Source organism: Xenopus laevis, chromosome 7L, assembly GCF_017654675.1.
Source record: "Xenopus laevis strain J_2021 chromosome 7L, Xenopus_laevis_v10.1, whole genome shotgun sequence".
Lineage (NCBI taxonomy): Eukaryota > Metazoa > Chordata > Amphibia > Anura > Pipidae > Xenopus > Xenopus laevis.
The window spans coordinates 17,273,729-17,291,188 of NC_054383.1; the positions used below are offsets into that span (position 1 = coordinate 17,273,729).

The window sequence follows — 17,460 nt, forward strand, 5'->3', positions numbered from 1 at the left end:
CATTCGACCAAATTAGTCACTGGGGATATTAAACCTAAGCCGATCAGAGAATACAAAATATACAAGTGGTCAAGGAACAGACTTTGTGCATATATCAAGTTTATAAAATGTCCGAAACTGCATGAGCCCAGATTTTCCACCATTGCATGACCAACAATCCCATGAGAAAATAGGGTAGATACCATACAACTTAGCTTTACCAATGCTGAAAAACATGGCACGTTTAAGAACGCTGAGGGGGTTATTTACTAACAATCCGATATAATATTTTTTTCATGAATTCTCATTATTTTAAAAAGCTCCATCAATTTGAGATTTATGAAGTGTAAAAACCAGGAAAACCACTAATACAAAACTTCACCAGGTAAAAGTTGTCAAGGTCCTATAGAAGTCAATAGGAGCTGCTCTGACCTTTTTGGGCCACTCTAAATTAATGCAGACTTTTAGAGGCTTTTGTATTTTTCTTTTTCTGGGTATTGTCCAAAAAACTAGAACTTTTTAAAGATTTTCGAGGTATTTGTTTTTTTAAAGTAGAGTTCAGTGTAATTTTACATTAGTACTTTTTTTATTTGGATTTTGTAAAAAATCTCACTAAATTCGTAGTTTTAGGGGGTTATTGACTAAACTCCAATCTTTTTCACTCCGGGTGAAAAATCAGAATTGTGAAAATTGGATTTTTTTGGGATTTGATCGGAGTTTGTAGCAGAAAATATAAATTCGGACTTTGATAAATAACTAGAGTTTGCGAGTTTAGTCGTGGTTTCAAAAACCATAAAAATGAGACTGCTGATACAGTAAATAAGCCCCCGAATCTAAAGCTCAATGATTTGTTCCTCTTTAGCCATAAATCAACACTGGGCCAGTCAAAGTACTTTTCCAGAAAGTTTTGGATCTCTTTTTTGCCCACTGGTTAATACAAATAGGTACATTTTTAATCAATGTCCATGATTTTCCCATGTGGGTTTTTGGGCTGGTTTATCAGCTCTCAGAAATGCCCTGTGGTTTGACAAATATGAAAGACAGACAATGTGGCCAACATAGTTAATTTGGGTTGTAAAAACAAAAGAACCCATCAAGTATATCAGCAGTCCAGAACGTACCCTCCAAATGACCCACAGTGCATATTCATGCACATACCAATATCAATATTAAAAACATAATTGTCTAATATTATTTTTCTCAGTCAAGATTTCCCTCTAACTATTTTCATTGTCCTTGACTAAGACTTGAATTCATTTTGTTGGTCCGCCTTCATGGACATCCTAAGTGATTGTTCCTGGAGGATAAAGATTTCAGAAGTTATTCCATACTGATGATGAACTGACTGTTTTACAAGACTGGCCAGAAGATTGATGACTTGGTTATATATGGCTTCTTTATGACTTAGGGTGGAAGAGGCCTTATTTACACTTCTGGTGTAATCAAGGCACCACTCATTTAAATTCCATTAATAACTACTTTGCCCATGCTTCGGCCATGTGCACACTTGCAAACATAAAGTTTGGTTTTGCCTATTATTATCTAAATCTATTTAATTGATATTTTTAACACACTATGATCATAGAGAACATCACACTTCTACTGCAGGAGTGGGATGAGAGAGCATGCTTAGACCCATTTGCCATTTACAGATACGGGATCTGTTATCTGGAAGCCCGTTATCTTAAAAGCTCAGAGTTAGAGAAAGGCCATCTCCCATGGACTCCATTTTATCCAAATAATCCAATTTTTTTTCAAATCATGTCCTTTTTCTCTGCAATAATAAAACAGTAGCTTGTACTTGGTCTAACTAAGATATAATTAATCCTTATTGGAAGCAAAACCAGTCTATTGGGTTTATTTAATGTTTACATGATTTTCTAGTAGAATTAAGGTATGAAGATCCAAATGACAGAAATACCCATTATTCAGAAAACCCCAGGTACTGAGCTTTCTGGATAACAGGTTCCATACCTGAAATATAATTTTCTATAATGTGTTTTTTTTAGGATACAACAAAAAGTGTAAATAATCAAATTCTGGTTGCAGCATTGCAAATGGGGGCATTGATTATATTTAAGCAAAATGATATGTATTGTCTCCAGTCAAGAGCCCTTTTAGCTTGTCCTCCTCTCTAACAATGACCAGCTGTCACACACGTTTATTTTGTGATGTTTTTTCTAAAAAGGTAATAGAGCTGCTTATTTTATATATATATATATATTTCAACATGGGTATGTTACAGAGCTCATTTGACTTATTCAATTAAGTCAGCCTGTACTTGACCTAAAAACATTATCTTGGAGGTTATCACTAAAATGGTCATCTTTGGTTAGCAGCTTTATCCTGGAAGCTTTCCTATTGGAAATAGATCCTGATAACAGCAAAAAAAAGAAAGAAAATCAATCACTCTGAAAAACACAATAACCAAAAAACAAAAGTTATTTGTTGTCCAGTTTATAAAGAAAATAATTAAAGCAAACACAATGCTGTACACAAACTCTATTCAAAGAAATATACATAAATGTTAAATGCTGTTTTCTTCCCATGTTTCATTGGTTTTGCAACAACTATACTGGCAGAAAGAAAATACTTTTTTTTGATTGCTGTTGTGCTGCGGAATTCATTAATGATTCATAGAAAAAAAGTTGTTTTTTTTTAACGGCAATATTATTCAGAGGACCCTTACAGACATTAGGTTCCTGTTGAAGGACAAGCAGACACATGTCCCTTATTGTCTGAAGTGCTTAATATTGTGCACCCTCCAAGAAAAAGCAGGATGGACACATCAAGGACAACCAATCAATACTCCTAACATCCCATCCTCCAAGTCGTCTGTACAACTTTCAATCCATATATCGGTGCCAATAAATCATGAGAAAATAAAATTATTTTAAAGAGAAATAGCACTGCCATTTACACTTCCTAGGACTTAGACTCTTAAGGAAACACATACCCTTTTAATAAACAGGGGGTTTCTTTTAATTTCCTGTATGAGCCTGTACATTATCATGGTATAGCTCAGAGTATTCATTTCCTGGATCTTTTCATATATACAGTATAAATATATATATATATATATATATATATATATACAGACACAAGTTTAGAAGCTAACATACTGTTAAGTACAGCTGAAAAAGTATACATAAGCAGGTAAAATAAAAGAGGGTCTTCCATTTTGACTTTTCTATCAAAATGTATGAAGAGTGGCGAAATCCAGCCATTCTTGACCCACTGGTGAATTGGATCAACTTGTTTTCCTCACCAAGGGATATGTGACTAGGGGTCTGTCAGATATTAGTCAGGAAGCTTTGTTAATGGGTCTGGATTGGGCTTCCATGTTATCTGATTGGTGGACAGCCAGCCAAGCAATTTGTTTACCTTGATCTATGCATGGCTACATTTCTGCTTATTTGACAAGCTCATTAAAGCAGCTAATCTAGCAAAAAAAAATGCCTATTTAAGGCTTAAGACAAACTCCAATTATTATACATATAAAAATGTAAATATGTTGACGGTTTTAGACTTTTACCTCCAGATATCTCTGATCTACACGGTCAGCCCTCCCCTTTGAATTACTTCGCTATAAAAGATGAGAAGCAACCGCGGAGGCCCATTTATTAATGATCCAATTTTAGTAATATGAGAGTTATTTGAAACCACAAATAAACTTTATTTCTCCAAAACCAGGAATGGCATGAAAGTTAGAGATCTGAATATAAAAAGTTACGAATGGAAAAAAAATGCTGAACAATGGGTTTAAAAAAAACGAATATCTCTAAAACCTTATGAATTATTTGATTAAAATAGAGTCTATGGAGTAGATTCATTAAGGGCAAAGTGGCTAACGCTAGCGACATTTTGCAATTTACTAACAGGCGTAGCCGTCAATTTGCTAGCGAACGGGACCATCACTAGCTTTTGTTCCCACTGAATGTTACCTCTTTCATCAGATTTTCCTTCATCACCTCAGATCAGGCGAACTGCTAAAATAAAGCTACATCTTCCTCAATCTAATGTCAGTGACGTCATATCCTGTCTGCAGGAAATGCATAAAAGTTGTAAAAACATGGGCCATGGAACATTTGTTTTAGGGTGGGCGCATGTGTAGGGCATTAGAGGATCTCTTTTGTCTTTATTCATGTTCCTTGGACATTTTTAATAAAAAGTCACCACTCCAAGCATCAACATCTCTAATAAAGACGTCCATATGACTTTAATGTACCTGCCCCATTCAAATTAACCTAAGTGTAAGAGGACTAACGAAGTTTGGCTAGGCAGAAGCGATCACTAGCGTCATTTCGATTTGAAACGCTCGCACTGGCGAAGGAACGCCATCGATCGATGCCCAGGACGCAACTTCACATTTTTGTGAATTAGCGTAGAGGTAACAAATTTTCACCTGGCCAAGTGGTGTGAAGTGTTCGCTGGTGACAAGTGGCCCTTTAGTGAATTTGGGAGATGGTCTTCCCATAGTTCGGAGGACCTGTAAATATTACAACAATTGTAAAGAGAGTAATTATTGCTTGACAATAGTAATGTTCTTGTTTTTCTTTCCCTAATGAACAGACGCCTATAAACAGACAGATTTAATGCCATCACTCGAACAGTAACAGTAGATCACAGAACCCAGCTCTAATACCTTTGTACTTCTGTTTTGTTGTCACAGCCACCAGCCGCAAATGTCAAAGAAGTAAAATGACCCTCAAGTTAAAGAATGAAAGAATTGCTCTTCTTGTTGGCCTACATGCGAAAGGAGTGTGAAAATAGTAAACAGCTAAACGTACAAGTGTTTAGGAGAGTATACACGGGAGGGACGTTCTTCAGAAGAACAATAGAGAGACACGGATTTGCAAGATATTTCCAGCTGGAGCTCAAAATAAGAAAAAAGAAATAGAAAATGGACCAATTTTGAAGAAGAGATTTGAAACGTCATTTTGACTTTCATAAGGGCAGAGACACGCGCTCAGATTCAGGGAGATTTAGTTGCCCGGCCGATAAATCGGCTCTTCTTCGGGGCAACTAATCTGCCCGAACTGCCTCCCGCCGGCTAGAATCAAAATCACTGGCAGGATGGCACTCGGAATGCTTTGTTTTCCAAAGTCGCTCAAAGTTTCCTCGTAAGGCAACTTCTGGCATTTTCGGAAAACGAAGCGCACTGATTGGCCTCCCGCAGAAAGTGTTTAATATATGGCTTTGCATTAATTGTTAAGTTTATTTACTGGGGATGTAGATGGAGCCAAAATCTGTGTCTAGCACACACGATTGTCATTGCACATCATTCATTTCATGGTACACACATGGGACCTGTTATCCATAATGCTTGGGACCTAGGGTTTTTCTTACTTAAAAGTAACTTAAATATTAAATAAATCCAGTAGGATTCTTTTGCCTCCAATAAGGATTAATTATATCTTAGTTGGGATCAAGTACAAGCTACTGTTTTATTATTACAGAGAAAAAGGAAATCACTTTTGAAACTTTGACTTATTTGCTTATATGCCGAGCTTTCTGGATAACGGATTCCATACCTGTATAAAAAGGGGCACTGCTGAGTGTGCCAGATGCAGTTTATGGTGGCTCCATTTGCATGCATTACTGTAGTAAAGAGCGATGAACGAATCTGTCCCCTTTTGCTTCACTGAAAGATTTCCGAAACAAAAATTCACATGGATGTCATTGGGTTTTTTCTGTGGCAACTTTTTCCACCCCTCCCAATTTTTTTTATAACTACACATTGGAATCTAAGGCCATTTTTTTGTTGCGGGGAAAATTGGCCCATCACTAGTACAAAATAAAATGATAAGAATAATACTATAACCCCCACCCCCCATGTAGAAAAAAATGCACAAGGTTTGCCCAGGAATTATAACTCGTGGTTTTCGGAGGAAAAAAACTACAAATTTATTAAAGTCTGATGATCTAAAAACTTCGAATCTGAAACCCCAGCATCTAAAAGCTCTCGAGGTCCTGTATAAGTCAATGGGGAAGGTCCCAGTGTCTGTGCTGACATGTCAGCACCGATATCAGATGAGTTTGTGGTTTCTGCGCAAAAAAACTTGTCGATTTCAGTTTTTTTTACACGGAAACCACAAACTTTCGGGGAAAGCTCTGAAGTTTGCCAAAACCTTTTTTTCTCTGCCTTTTTTCTTCATAAATAAGGTTCATTCCAACTCTTTCCAGATTTCAAATGGGGGTCACTGACCCCATCTAAAAAATAAAAAAACAACTGCTCTGTAAGGCTAAAAATTTTTCGTAACGGCTAATATTCCAGTCATATTCCACTCTCTTATTTAAATCAACGCATGGTTGCTAGGGTAATTTGGACACTAGCAACCAGATTGCTGAAACTGTAGAGCTGCTTAATAAAAAGCTAAATAACTTAAAAACCACAAATAAAAATGAAAACCAACTGCAAACGGGTCTCAGAATTAGGGATGGGTGAATTTGACCCATTTAATTTCGTAAAGAATTCGCCGCCGGCGAAATGTCGCAGACGCCCATTAAAGTCTATGGGCGTCAAAAAATTTTTGTTGTGGGGCGAATTTTTTTTTGACGCGCGTCTTTTTTTTTTTGACGCACGCCGCCATACAAGTCTATGGGTGTCCCTACTCAGAATATCACTCTCTACAACATACTGGGGGTTATTTATCAAAGTCCAATTTTATCTCAACATTTTCTGCTACAAACTCCGATCAAAACCGCTCGGATTTTTTTTACGCTTATTTATTATTACATTTCCCCGAAAATTTGCTTAGCAGGAAAAAATCAGATTTTCACAATTTTTTTTCATTTATCACCCAGAAACTCAGATTTCTTATGCAAATTGCGCGTAACCCAGCGCGCATCAAAAAATCCTTAGGATTTCTCCAACTGACATATATGCAACCTCGACAAGTCTGAGATGCCAGGTTTTCTGATTCTGACTTTTCCATCCACGGGGTTTAATAAATTCCGAAAAAAATTGTGATTTTTTTAAAAATCCAATTTTATAAAAAAAAATCACGATTTTGACTCTGCATTCAGAGTTTAGTAAATAACCCCCTAAAAGTTAACGCAACGCTGAACAGCACCTTTAATACACAAAATAATATTTGTTTCTGAATCCAATAAAATATATATTTTTTTTTTTACATGTTGAAGTATGAATTCAATACAACAAGTAATAATATGACTCAGTCCCACCACTATAAACAGTAAAAATCAAATAGGTGCACGGACATGCCAACACCAATAATAAATTCCTTTCCCCCCAAGCCCTAGGTTTGACATGCGCTCTCGGATAGAGAAATACAAGTATGCATTAGACTAGAAAAAAAGAATGCCACTGCGGTGTTGATTTGAATACTACATAAGTTGGTATTTCTAGCATTATCAAGTATAGAATATTACAGGAAAATATAATGCAAACCAACAGGAGACGGTTCTCGCAGAATAACAATGCAGTTTAGTGCAAAAAGGATATGTAATTGCTGTCTGCTAGAAATGTACCTAACTTTGCCCTGAGGCTGCAGGAGAAGAGCAGCATCCAAACTAGAGGAACAGTGGCTTGTGAGGTGAACAGCTCTCCTGTTAGTAGAAATGAAAATAGCACAGCAAAAGCCTGAGCAATTTGTTTTTTAAGCGTCAGGACGGGGAGCTGGCTATGGTCAGTCTTATTTACGTTATTTTTACATCCCTCGTGGTAGTATAAAAAAATTTGTGTTGGCTAATATAATGCCACCGTTTGATTATATTACAGAATTCAGAGCTGCTTTAGGGGGGAAAAAGGGCTTTCTGCAGATCCCCCCACTTTCGGTCTGCAGCGGAAACTCGCTAACACTATCAAACCAGAAATGTTTTATTTATACTGTAATGATATTGCAAAACATTTCAACACACTTCAAGGTACATTTCTATTTAAATGTGCCAACGATGGTGCTTTGCTTAACCCTGCGGGTATCGCTGGTCCCACAAAAGGGAAATATCGAAATTTTTTGGATCACTGAAACGCATACCAGTAACGTAAAGCATAAAAATGCATGAAAATACTCCGTATCCAGGGAAAAATAATGCATATATAATGGGGAAATTCACTTATCAATAAACAAATTAAAGGGGTGTTTCACCTTTTCGTTAACTGTTAGTATGTTAAAGAATGACCAACTTTTTAATTGGTCTTCATTATCAATTTTTCTAGTTTTTTTTTTAGTTATTTCCCTTGCTCTTCTGACTCTTTCCAGCTTTCTAATGGGGGAAAAACAAATGCTCTGTAAAGCTACAAATTTATTGTAATTGATGCTTTTTATTGCACATCTCTGTATTCAGGCCTCTGCTATTCATATTCCAGTCTATTATTCATATCAGTGCATGGTTGCTAGAGTAATTTGGACCCTAGCAGCTGAAACTGCAAATTGAAGAGCTGCTGAATAAAAAGCTAAACAACTCAAAAACCACAAATAATAAAAAATGAAAACCAATTGCAAATTGTCTCAGAATATCGCTCTCTATAACAGTGATCCCCAACCAGTGCCTCGTGAGCAACATGTTGCTCTCTGACTCCTTGGATGTTGCTCTCAAAACAGTTGCTTATTTTTGAATTCCTGGTTTGGAGGCAAGTTTTGGTTGCATAAAAACCAGGGGTAATGATGAACAGACGCTCCTGTAGTCTGCCAATCCACATAGGAGCTACCAAATAACCAATCACAGCTCTTATTTGACACCGCCATGGACATTTTTATGCTTCTGTTGCTCCCCAACTCTTTTCACATTTAAATGTGGCTCACGGGTAAAAAAGGTTGGAGATCCCTGCTCTACAACATACTAAAAGTTAATACACAAAATAAGATTTGTTTCTGAATCCAATAAAATCGTATTTTTTTTACATGTGGATGTATGAATTCAATACAAGTTATAATATGACTCAGTCCCATCATACTAAGTTAATGCAAAGGTAATGAAAAGACTTCCTTTAGTTAGTATACCCATACTTGTTTGCTCATATCTTATTTTCACTTGGTGCTAAAGGCCGTTGGAGGTTCGAGTACTGGCGCTGAAGATATTATAGCTTAACATTCGGCGGATTAGAGAGGAATTCAATATTATAATTACACTGAAAGTTTAACTGAATAAACACATACAGATCTGCTTGTTTGATAAGCTGCCCAATGAGCAGATATTTGATCAGTGTACCCCTGACCAATGATTTGATCACATAGGGTCTGTGCTCCATCTGTTAAGAAATGGCTGCATACTTGGCTTAATGAAGTCCTTTTTGGATGGCATCGTTGGACTGGAGTGTTTTAGGGCCTGCCATTAGGCATCCCACACTCCCTCAGGGGTCCCCTGCCCCAGTAGTAAGTTCCTCCACATGGCATACCCAGTGCCATAACCCTATGTGTACCTTTTACTTTGTCAAGATCGACGGAGGGTCGGGGGGGAGCAGGTCTGGATCAACAGGGCCCACCAGGCTTTTTCCTAGTGTCCCACTGGCCCAGTCTGATGGTATTTTCCAACCTGCCCAACTAATCACAGCACACTCCATTCAGATATTGGCCTACACATAGGCCAGCTAAACATGGCATCTTTAATCAAAGCAACTTTCATTTTTACGTCTTGTCAGAATAGCATGGTCCTTGAGCAACCAGGTCCTTGAACCAATGGAAACACTCTGATGATGAGTTAGATATTCTGGTCAAAAGTATTGGCAAATTGGGGAAGGAGAACCCTTGACATCCCTACTGACCCACCAAGGAACCTCTAAATATAGTCGTACAGGCTGTCACACTTATATTTATACATAAATACTGGTGTCCATAACCTGGCTATGCATTATAAAATAAACATGCAATTGTTTTCCTGATGACAAGCCTGGTGGAATCCAGCCCATACCATTTAAAAACTAAGTATCTCAAAAGACACTTGCTCTTAAGGCTGCAGATATAGAAAAAAAAAAGATTGGGACTTGTATAACTTTTCCCATAAAAACAGGATATTTTAATTACTTTTCTTTGAAATGTAAATTGTTACACTAACGTATGTTCTAAACACATGACGTCCTTTCATTTCTGCTGTTGCCTTTCAGCCATCTCCTTCTCTTCTAAATGTGAGCTATTATTTTTCTTGCTGACAGTTTGCTTTTATTGAAAGATGTTTTAATAACGATAGCCATGGTGTTACATTGCTGAGCCCTGCCACTTGCAACATGCTGGCACAGACACTTTTGATTTTAATCCTTCGTTAGATGCAATGCACTTTCCATACACGAACATATGCGTGGTTCCTTTGTAAAACAAGCATGGCACGTCTCCAAAGTCTTTATGCTTCTCTGCTGTAATCTGCCCACTAGACTTAAATTTTCCCACTCTGGTTATGTGGGTCAGCTCGGTGCCAAAATTCCTCAGTGAGTCACAAATGTAAAATGGACAGTGTAGTCATTAAATCGCCACCCATGTACAGCCAAGTTTTGCTTTTGTTGAGAAATCAGAATCAGGCTGAAAAGCTTGGAAACGTGTGAGTGAAATCTGTCAACAATTAAAATAATTGGGAAGGAATGTGGTTTTGACATGGGGGGGTGGGTAAGGGAGGAGCTAGCAAAGAAAGCAGCAGAGAGAAAATGAAGTCAGGAATAGAAAAATAAATACAACCAAAATAGCTGCATGTCAAATAAGTATATATATATAGAATATATATATATACATACATATAAAATGTGTGTCTGTATATTTCAGTGTAATATAAATTCAACTAATTGTTCTAAATAAATTAAATGCTCAATAATTTAAAAAGTTATATACATACACAAACCTATTTAGCTATCAGGGTCTCATACTGGCCAAGTTTAAGAGATATTTCATAGTGATGTCCAACCTGTCACCCTACACTTCCAAGTCTTGGCCAACTTGACCAACAGTTACACTGGTTGGGAGCTAGGTCCTTGGTTAACTGCAGATTTGCTAAAACCTGGTCTTTGTTCTTCCTGTGCTTCCCTAAATGACATTGGAGAACAGATGGAAAAGTTGAACTTGATGAACAGCAGTCTTTTTTGCTACCCATATTAACTTGATACTCAACTTGAACCTGTAAAGAAAGATCAGAAGTTATGCCTAGCATAGGTATTCCCCCTGTACTAGGGAAATTGTTCTAAATACATTCAATGCAGATTTATACTGGGTGGGAGCTAGGTCCTTGGTTAACCGCAGATCTGTCAAAACCTAATCTTTGTTCTTCCCATCCTTCCCTAAATTACATTGGAGAACAGAAGAAAAGGTGGAACTTGATGGACAGCAGACTTTTTGCAACCCATATTAAGTAGGTAACTACAGTTAGGTCCAAATATTTGACCAGAGACAACTTTTTTCTAATTTTGGTTCTGAACATTTCAGCTTTAATTCAGTGGATTGAACAAAAAGATTGCACCTGATCTGAACCCAATCGAGCTGCATTTCACTTGTTGAAGACTAAACTGCAGACAGAAAGGCCAACAAACAAACAGCAACTGAAAGCCGCTGTAGTAAAGGCCTGGCAGAGCATTAAAAATCTGGTGATGTCCATGAGTTTGAGACTTCAGGCTGTCATTGCCAACAAAGGATTTTCAACCAAGTATTAGAAATGCACATTTTATTTTCAGTTTTTTAATTTGTCCAATTACTTTTGAGCCCCTGAAATGAAGTGATTTTTTTTAAAAAAAAGGCTTTAGTTCCTCACATTTTTATGCAATCTTTTTGCTCAACCCACTGAACTAAAGCTGCAAGTCCGCAATTCAAATGTTTAAAAATGATTTTGTTTCACTTAAAATTCATTGTGGTAATGTACAGAACCAAAATTAGAAAAAAGTTGTCTCTGTCCAAATATTTATGGGCCGAACTGTATGTCACTCCCCATATACATAAATGTGTAAAGCTCTTAGGGATCTGTCAGGATAGGGGCACCATGTGACTGAACATGAGCAAGTGACGTACCCAAACACTATGCTCCTATATAAGATTTAGATTATAACTCCAACTTTATCTCCTACAGATGGACACCATAAAAGGACTGAGAGAGCTGACCACACTGTCCCAATGTTTCCACTTAAGACAAAATACAAGGGATATTCAGATTGTACACATGAATAACTATCTTGGTAAAGTCCATAATGAATACAATCATTCCTGGCTTCTTCTAAAGACCTGAAGAAGAAGCAGGGCCAAAGTTAAAAAATGTATAATTTGCATCTCCATGAGTGGATGGAGATGCAAATTATACATTTTTTAACTTTGTACAAATAAAATATATACTTTTTAACTAATTTTCTCTGGTCCTGTGGATCCGTCTGAGTGCCGGTTGGTCCTGTTTCTTCTTCATACCTTTGCCGTACCGCTCCCTAAAGTTGGGGGTCTGGGGCTGGTGAGTCATTTACAATTTATTCTGGGGCACCTTGTTTCTCCTAATATTTCTTCTAAAGACCACCTAGATGCATACTACAGGTTTTTCGGGTTGGATCATTTTAAGTCTAACAAGTGTTACTGAATGTGAATAATATCCACATAATGCTCCACTGAATTGCCTTAGTACAGGGAAATATCTATACTAAGAATACATTTATGATCTATCTGTACATGTTCAAGGTCAACAAGCCAAAATATGAAATATCAAGGAGTCTGGTGATAATAACATGACAATGCAACACAAATAACTCATAAAAGCTTTGGGACAGACTGGGTGATACATAATATATCTTGGAAGGCCACAACCAGCCCAAAGACCTCCAGTTGGTAAGGCCTTAACTATATTTTAGAGTAATAATTGCTGTTAATCTATATTAATAAATGCTCTCCATAATGTAATCCCTAGAGCATGGTCTGGCTGAAGGCAGTGATATGAACTGCAATTAGTCCAACCAATTAAATGAACAACATGGCTACTCCCAGAGCACAAAGGGAGAGAAACCAATTGTTTGTAGGGCATGTGTAGGAGTAATCAAGCAGATTAACAGAATGCCATATGGAATAGTGAGGATTTTATTATGAGCTTCTATTTATTCACAATAACTGTGCTGAGTATGGTTGCCCTAGGTGACTAATTCGAATGGAAGACATCTGTTTATATGAGAAAGTAACGATTTTGTTACTGTACATGTAAAAGATGTGAGGGTTGAGATTATACATTCCCATCAAACATCCAACAGAGCTCTTTACTAAAGGTGCTAAATAGTACAAGTGCAAGTTGGCAATGGTAACCAATTCGAATGAGCTTTGAACAGTCTACTGCTAGTTAGAAAAAGAAAAACATCTGGTTGGTCGATATAGGTAACATCACTGGTGCAGGGTAGAGCATGTTTCTATAAATCAGCCCCTAGGAATACACATTCTTACCGGATTACTCCTCATCGCTCCTCCCACAGCCCTCACTGCTTTCTCGTTCCCCGCCATGACAGCTAATTCCTTGTAAGACACAGTTTCTCCAAGTTTCACCTTCTTTAACAGTGCCATCAATACAGCTTTGGTGAACGAGTCTGTGGAGGAAGAAATCATTTGTACAATTAAAATGCTTGTTCTTTTATATAGATGAAAAGCAGTTGCTATCTTAAAAAGAGTAATGCCGAGTATCATAATAGCACAATCAAAAAGGTCTTAGGTTCCTTTTCAGTTTCTTTGGAGGGACCATGCACAAAGCAAATATAAGTATTCAAAATCTAATTTCAACCCTTTGTCACCTGCAGAGATAAGCAAGACCAAATATTTTTTTTATTAGAGAAGAAGCTATAATGCACTATGATATAAACCTTGGCTTTTTAAAAATATGTATCTTGTACTGAGGTAGTGCACACCTTTATCATAGCAGTTCATTAAGTGGATGTACCAATGACTGCCATACTTCAGTTCAGTTTGCAATTTCATCAAATATGCTTCATAAATCATTAAAATGCATCACTACATAAATGGCTTGTCATTATATACATTGACCAGGTGGGAAAAAGTGAAGTAGGAATGAGTGAGCATGTGAAAAGGACAGAAACCCAACTGTTTCACAATATGAACTGTGTAAGTCAGGGGCACAAGGTCTTTGGCTGGAAAACTTTATGACATGAATGACCTAATGAAGTCATTATCTCTGACATACACTACAACTCACTCCCCCCCCCACAAAAAAAAAACAAAACAAAAAACTTCACACCCAATATGAACAGTTTAGCTAAATCAAAAGAATATTTCTATGGGTGCAGGGCCAGATTTCTATTTTCCTAAGGTGGACCATGTCTTTTCGCTCCAGTCTCCTCTCGAGTGTGCATGCCTGCACCTTACCTGCCAGCATTGGGACACGTGATGTAGATTTCAACTACTGTCCAAATCTCCCACGCAATCCTCAGTAGGCAGTAGATGCAGCTGGGCAGTATGGCGCCCCTAAAATTGTGCCGCCCTAGGCTCGGGCCTTTGTGGCCTCACCCCTCCCTTAATGCAAGACGAGTGAATTTTTCACCAGGCATGGATTTGCGGCAAAATTACGCACATATTCATTGGCAAATGTATTCACGAAACTGCAGCTAAAATTCGGCAAAAAATCCATTGCGACAAAATTGACGAGGAGACAAAAAAGAAAAACGCATACTGACTTTAGTGTATTTGAACAAAAAAGTCGCCACAAGAAAAACCGCCTGTTGACTTTAATGCATTTGTAGTGAGAAAAAACTGTTGCACATGTAAAAAATTGTCGTGCTCCTACTGACTTCAATGCGTTTTGCAATTTTTTTCCAATCTCACTAATTTTTCACGAAGACGGGATTCTTAAACACGTTCTATCAACATCTGGATTATTTTCGGCTGCATAGTGGTTGGTAAGACCAGTCTGAGTGCCCCATACATGAACTGATAAGCTGCTGAATCAGTCCTTTGCCAGCTTTTTTTGTCCTATGTATGGCCAATGTAAGTCTAGAACCAGGAAGAGGCTTGGGCAGGCGGTAGGCATGATTGAAGTCAAATAACAGAGAAAGGGTGGAAAGTGAAAGTATGTTACCAGATAAGAACTCAAGCAGGTTGGGTCAAAATTACAAGAACAGACAACAATACACCCAAGTGTTAATCCGCAGTACCCAGTAGTCCCAACAGATATGGGTAGGGGAACCAATGACACAAACGAATGGTATATACCAACAACAACCCCAAACCACCCAGAAGGCTCACATGCACAAAACTCAAGTGCCACGAGGGCAGTATTTGCTCTCTTAATCGTCACAGCCAATTTGCTTACGTAAGTGGAAGTGACATAACTAAAAGTAACTGTGACAGCAAAATCATTTTAAGGTCCACAAAAACATTGGGAGCATGACCTTTTCACATATATAAAATTAAAGCAGACATGATCCCACTGTGCCCTCAAACAATAAGATGGGTCTGCTTCCACCACTGGTTAGCAGCTGCCTTCTTGGAGCTCAGATGTGATATCTGCAGCTTAATCGATGACTGCTTCTTGTTCACTTACAGCCCGTCCTCCGGATGACAGCAGTTGTCTGTATGGCCATGAGCTAAAACATACATAAAGGTGGGAAATGGATGAATATAACATTCAAGTTTCACCTTTGCACTGATGTTGCCCCACCTAAGCCCAATGACAACACAACAATGATGGGGTAAATGTTGTTCACATCTATGAATTTCAATATTTTTTTAAAATATTCTCAACATTGACATAATTGTGGTTTGATGGCATGTCAACATTTTGTTGCTCAATAAAACTGAAAAAAAACTATGTTCACCCTGGAGCCTGGGATAATTGATCCACAATGTTTATTTTCTTAATGGAATTCCCTAACGAAACATTCTGTTTTTTTTAGTGGTTACCAGTTTTTTTGGAAAGAAGAATTCAACATTCTTCCTTGGGTTATGCTAGATCAACAAAATAACAAATAGTTTTAGCACTTTAAAAATTGTGAAATCCTTTGTAAAAGCAAGGGTCAGGGTATTTACTTCTGAAATTGTTTATCTAGTCTTTGTTCTTCGACAAAAATGAACAATGTCTGTTATTATAAGTCTATGACAGCTAAAATCATGGTTTGCTATGTTAAAAAATATCATATCAAAGCAATTTAAAGACATTAGGCTAAAAGATTGATTTGTTGTAGAATGTTTTGAAATTTTCACTTCAATCATCAAGACAGCTGTACTGGTTGATCATCTGGCAAAATGAAATAATAACAAGTTAGGCCTTAAAAGTGGATACACTTTAATGATATTAAATCATTTATCCTACAGTAAAATAAATCATGCAACTCCCACTGTTGGGAAAATTAGAGTTTTGGGTTCTAAAGTATTATATTCATAACAAAGTCACTTTCCCTAATCCTACCTGGCGTCAGGTTCAGTTCTGACAAATTCAATTTACTTTGTATAATGGTCTCAGCTCATTGAGAAGAAAGGCCATAATGTAATTTAAATGTTGATCAACAATCTTTGTACTATAAACATATCTCCCTCACCTTTGTTTTTGCAATGATTTACAAATTGTGAGGGTGCCCCACCTGGGAGGCATGGATGAGCGGCAGAAGGGCTCAGGCTGAAGGCCACTTAAAGTGAGATTTGGGGTGAATGTCTATTTGATCTCCTTTAGCACCAAGCTTGAGGGTCCATTATGGTCATATTCGATGCCCTAAATATTCTTGGAACTATGGCTAAAAGACTGATAAACTAATGTTTCTCCTATATCTGTAAACTGGTTCTTAGTTAAGGGAAATAGTAGAAATACACTGGCACACACGGCAATTCAAACAGGGAAATCCCTTGTGTCTTTATTTGCAGAGAAGCAACGTTTCGGGGCAGTACCCCTTTGTCAAGCACTGCCCCGAAACGTTGCTTCTCTGCAAATAAAGACACAAGGGATTTCCCTGTTTGAATTGCCGTGTGTGCCAGTGTATTTCTACTATTGACCTTGGGGAGGGTGCCGATCCCTCCAGCATTGAGCACCTGGCTATCCTGACTGAAGGCCTGGGTGTGCGAGCCGACATCTCTATCTTAGTTAAGGGAAGCCTTGACTGTGGACTGGAATTTGATTCTTTTATTTCACTCTGAGACATCTTTTTCATCATGGTTGGATACCTGAGTACTACGAGTGCACATACGTGACCAGAACTCTGTGTGAACATTTCAGCTTGTTGGTAGACAGGATGTGACTAGCAATCAAAATAATGAGAAGCCACCAACTCTGGAATCATATGTCATCCTCAAGTAGGCCCGGACTGGCAATCTGTGGGTTCTGGCAAATGCCAGAGGGGCTGCTATAAGGTCCCATAGAAAGTCAGTATTTAGTGGGCTGGTGGGGGCTGTTTGGGACTCTATGTGGGCTGATTGGGCCTCTGTGTACCTGAAATGCCAGGGCCTATTTTAATTCTCAGTCCGGACCTGCTCAAGTCCACTGCTCTTTAGCCCTTCCTTGCTATGTCTTTGCATGGACAGAGTTTTAATTAGGGCCACTATGTCAGTGATCTGTGATTATCCAAACATAGACAACCTAGAGATAGATTAGTGA

At 37.8% G+C, this 17,460-nt stretch overlaps 1 protein-coding gene across 2 annotated transcripts in view; it reads right to left on the bottom strand.

Annotated features, from left to right (window-relative positions):
* The window catches only part of mgmt.L (O-6-methylguanine-DNA methyltransferase L homeolog), a 291,396-nt gene that overhangs the window by 26,165 nt on the left and 247,771 nt on the right, over positions 1–17,460 (bottom strand). For both annotated transcript variants that reach the window (NM_001368113.1, XM_041568329.1), the window contains one exon: positions 13,317–13,456. In NM_001368113.1, the coding sequence (NP_001355042.1) occupies positions 13,317–13,456 (140 nt within the window). The remainder of the gene's footprint in view (positions 1–13,316; positions 13,457–17,460) is intronic.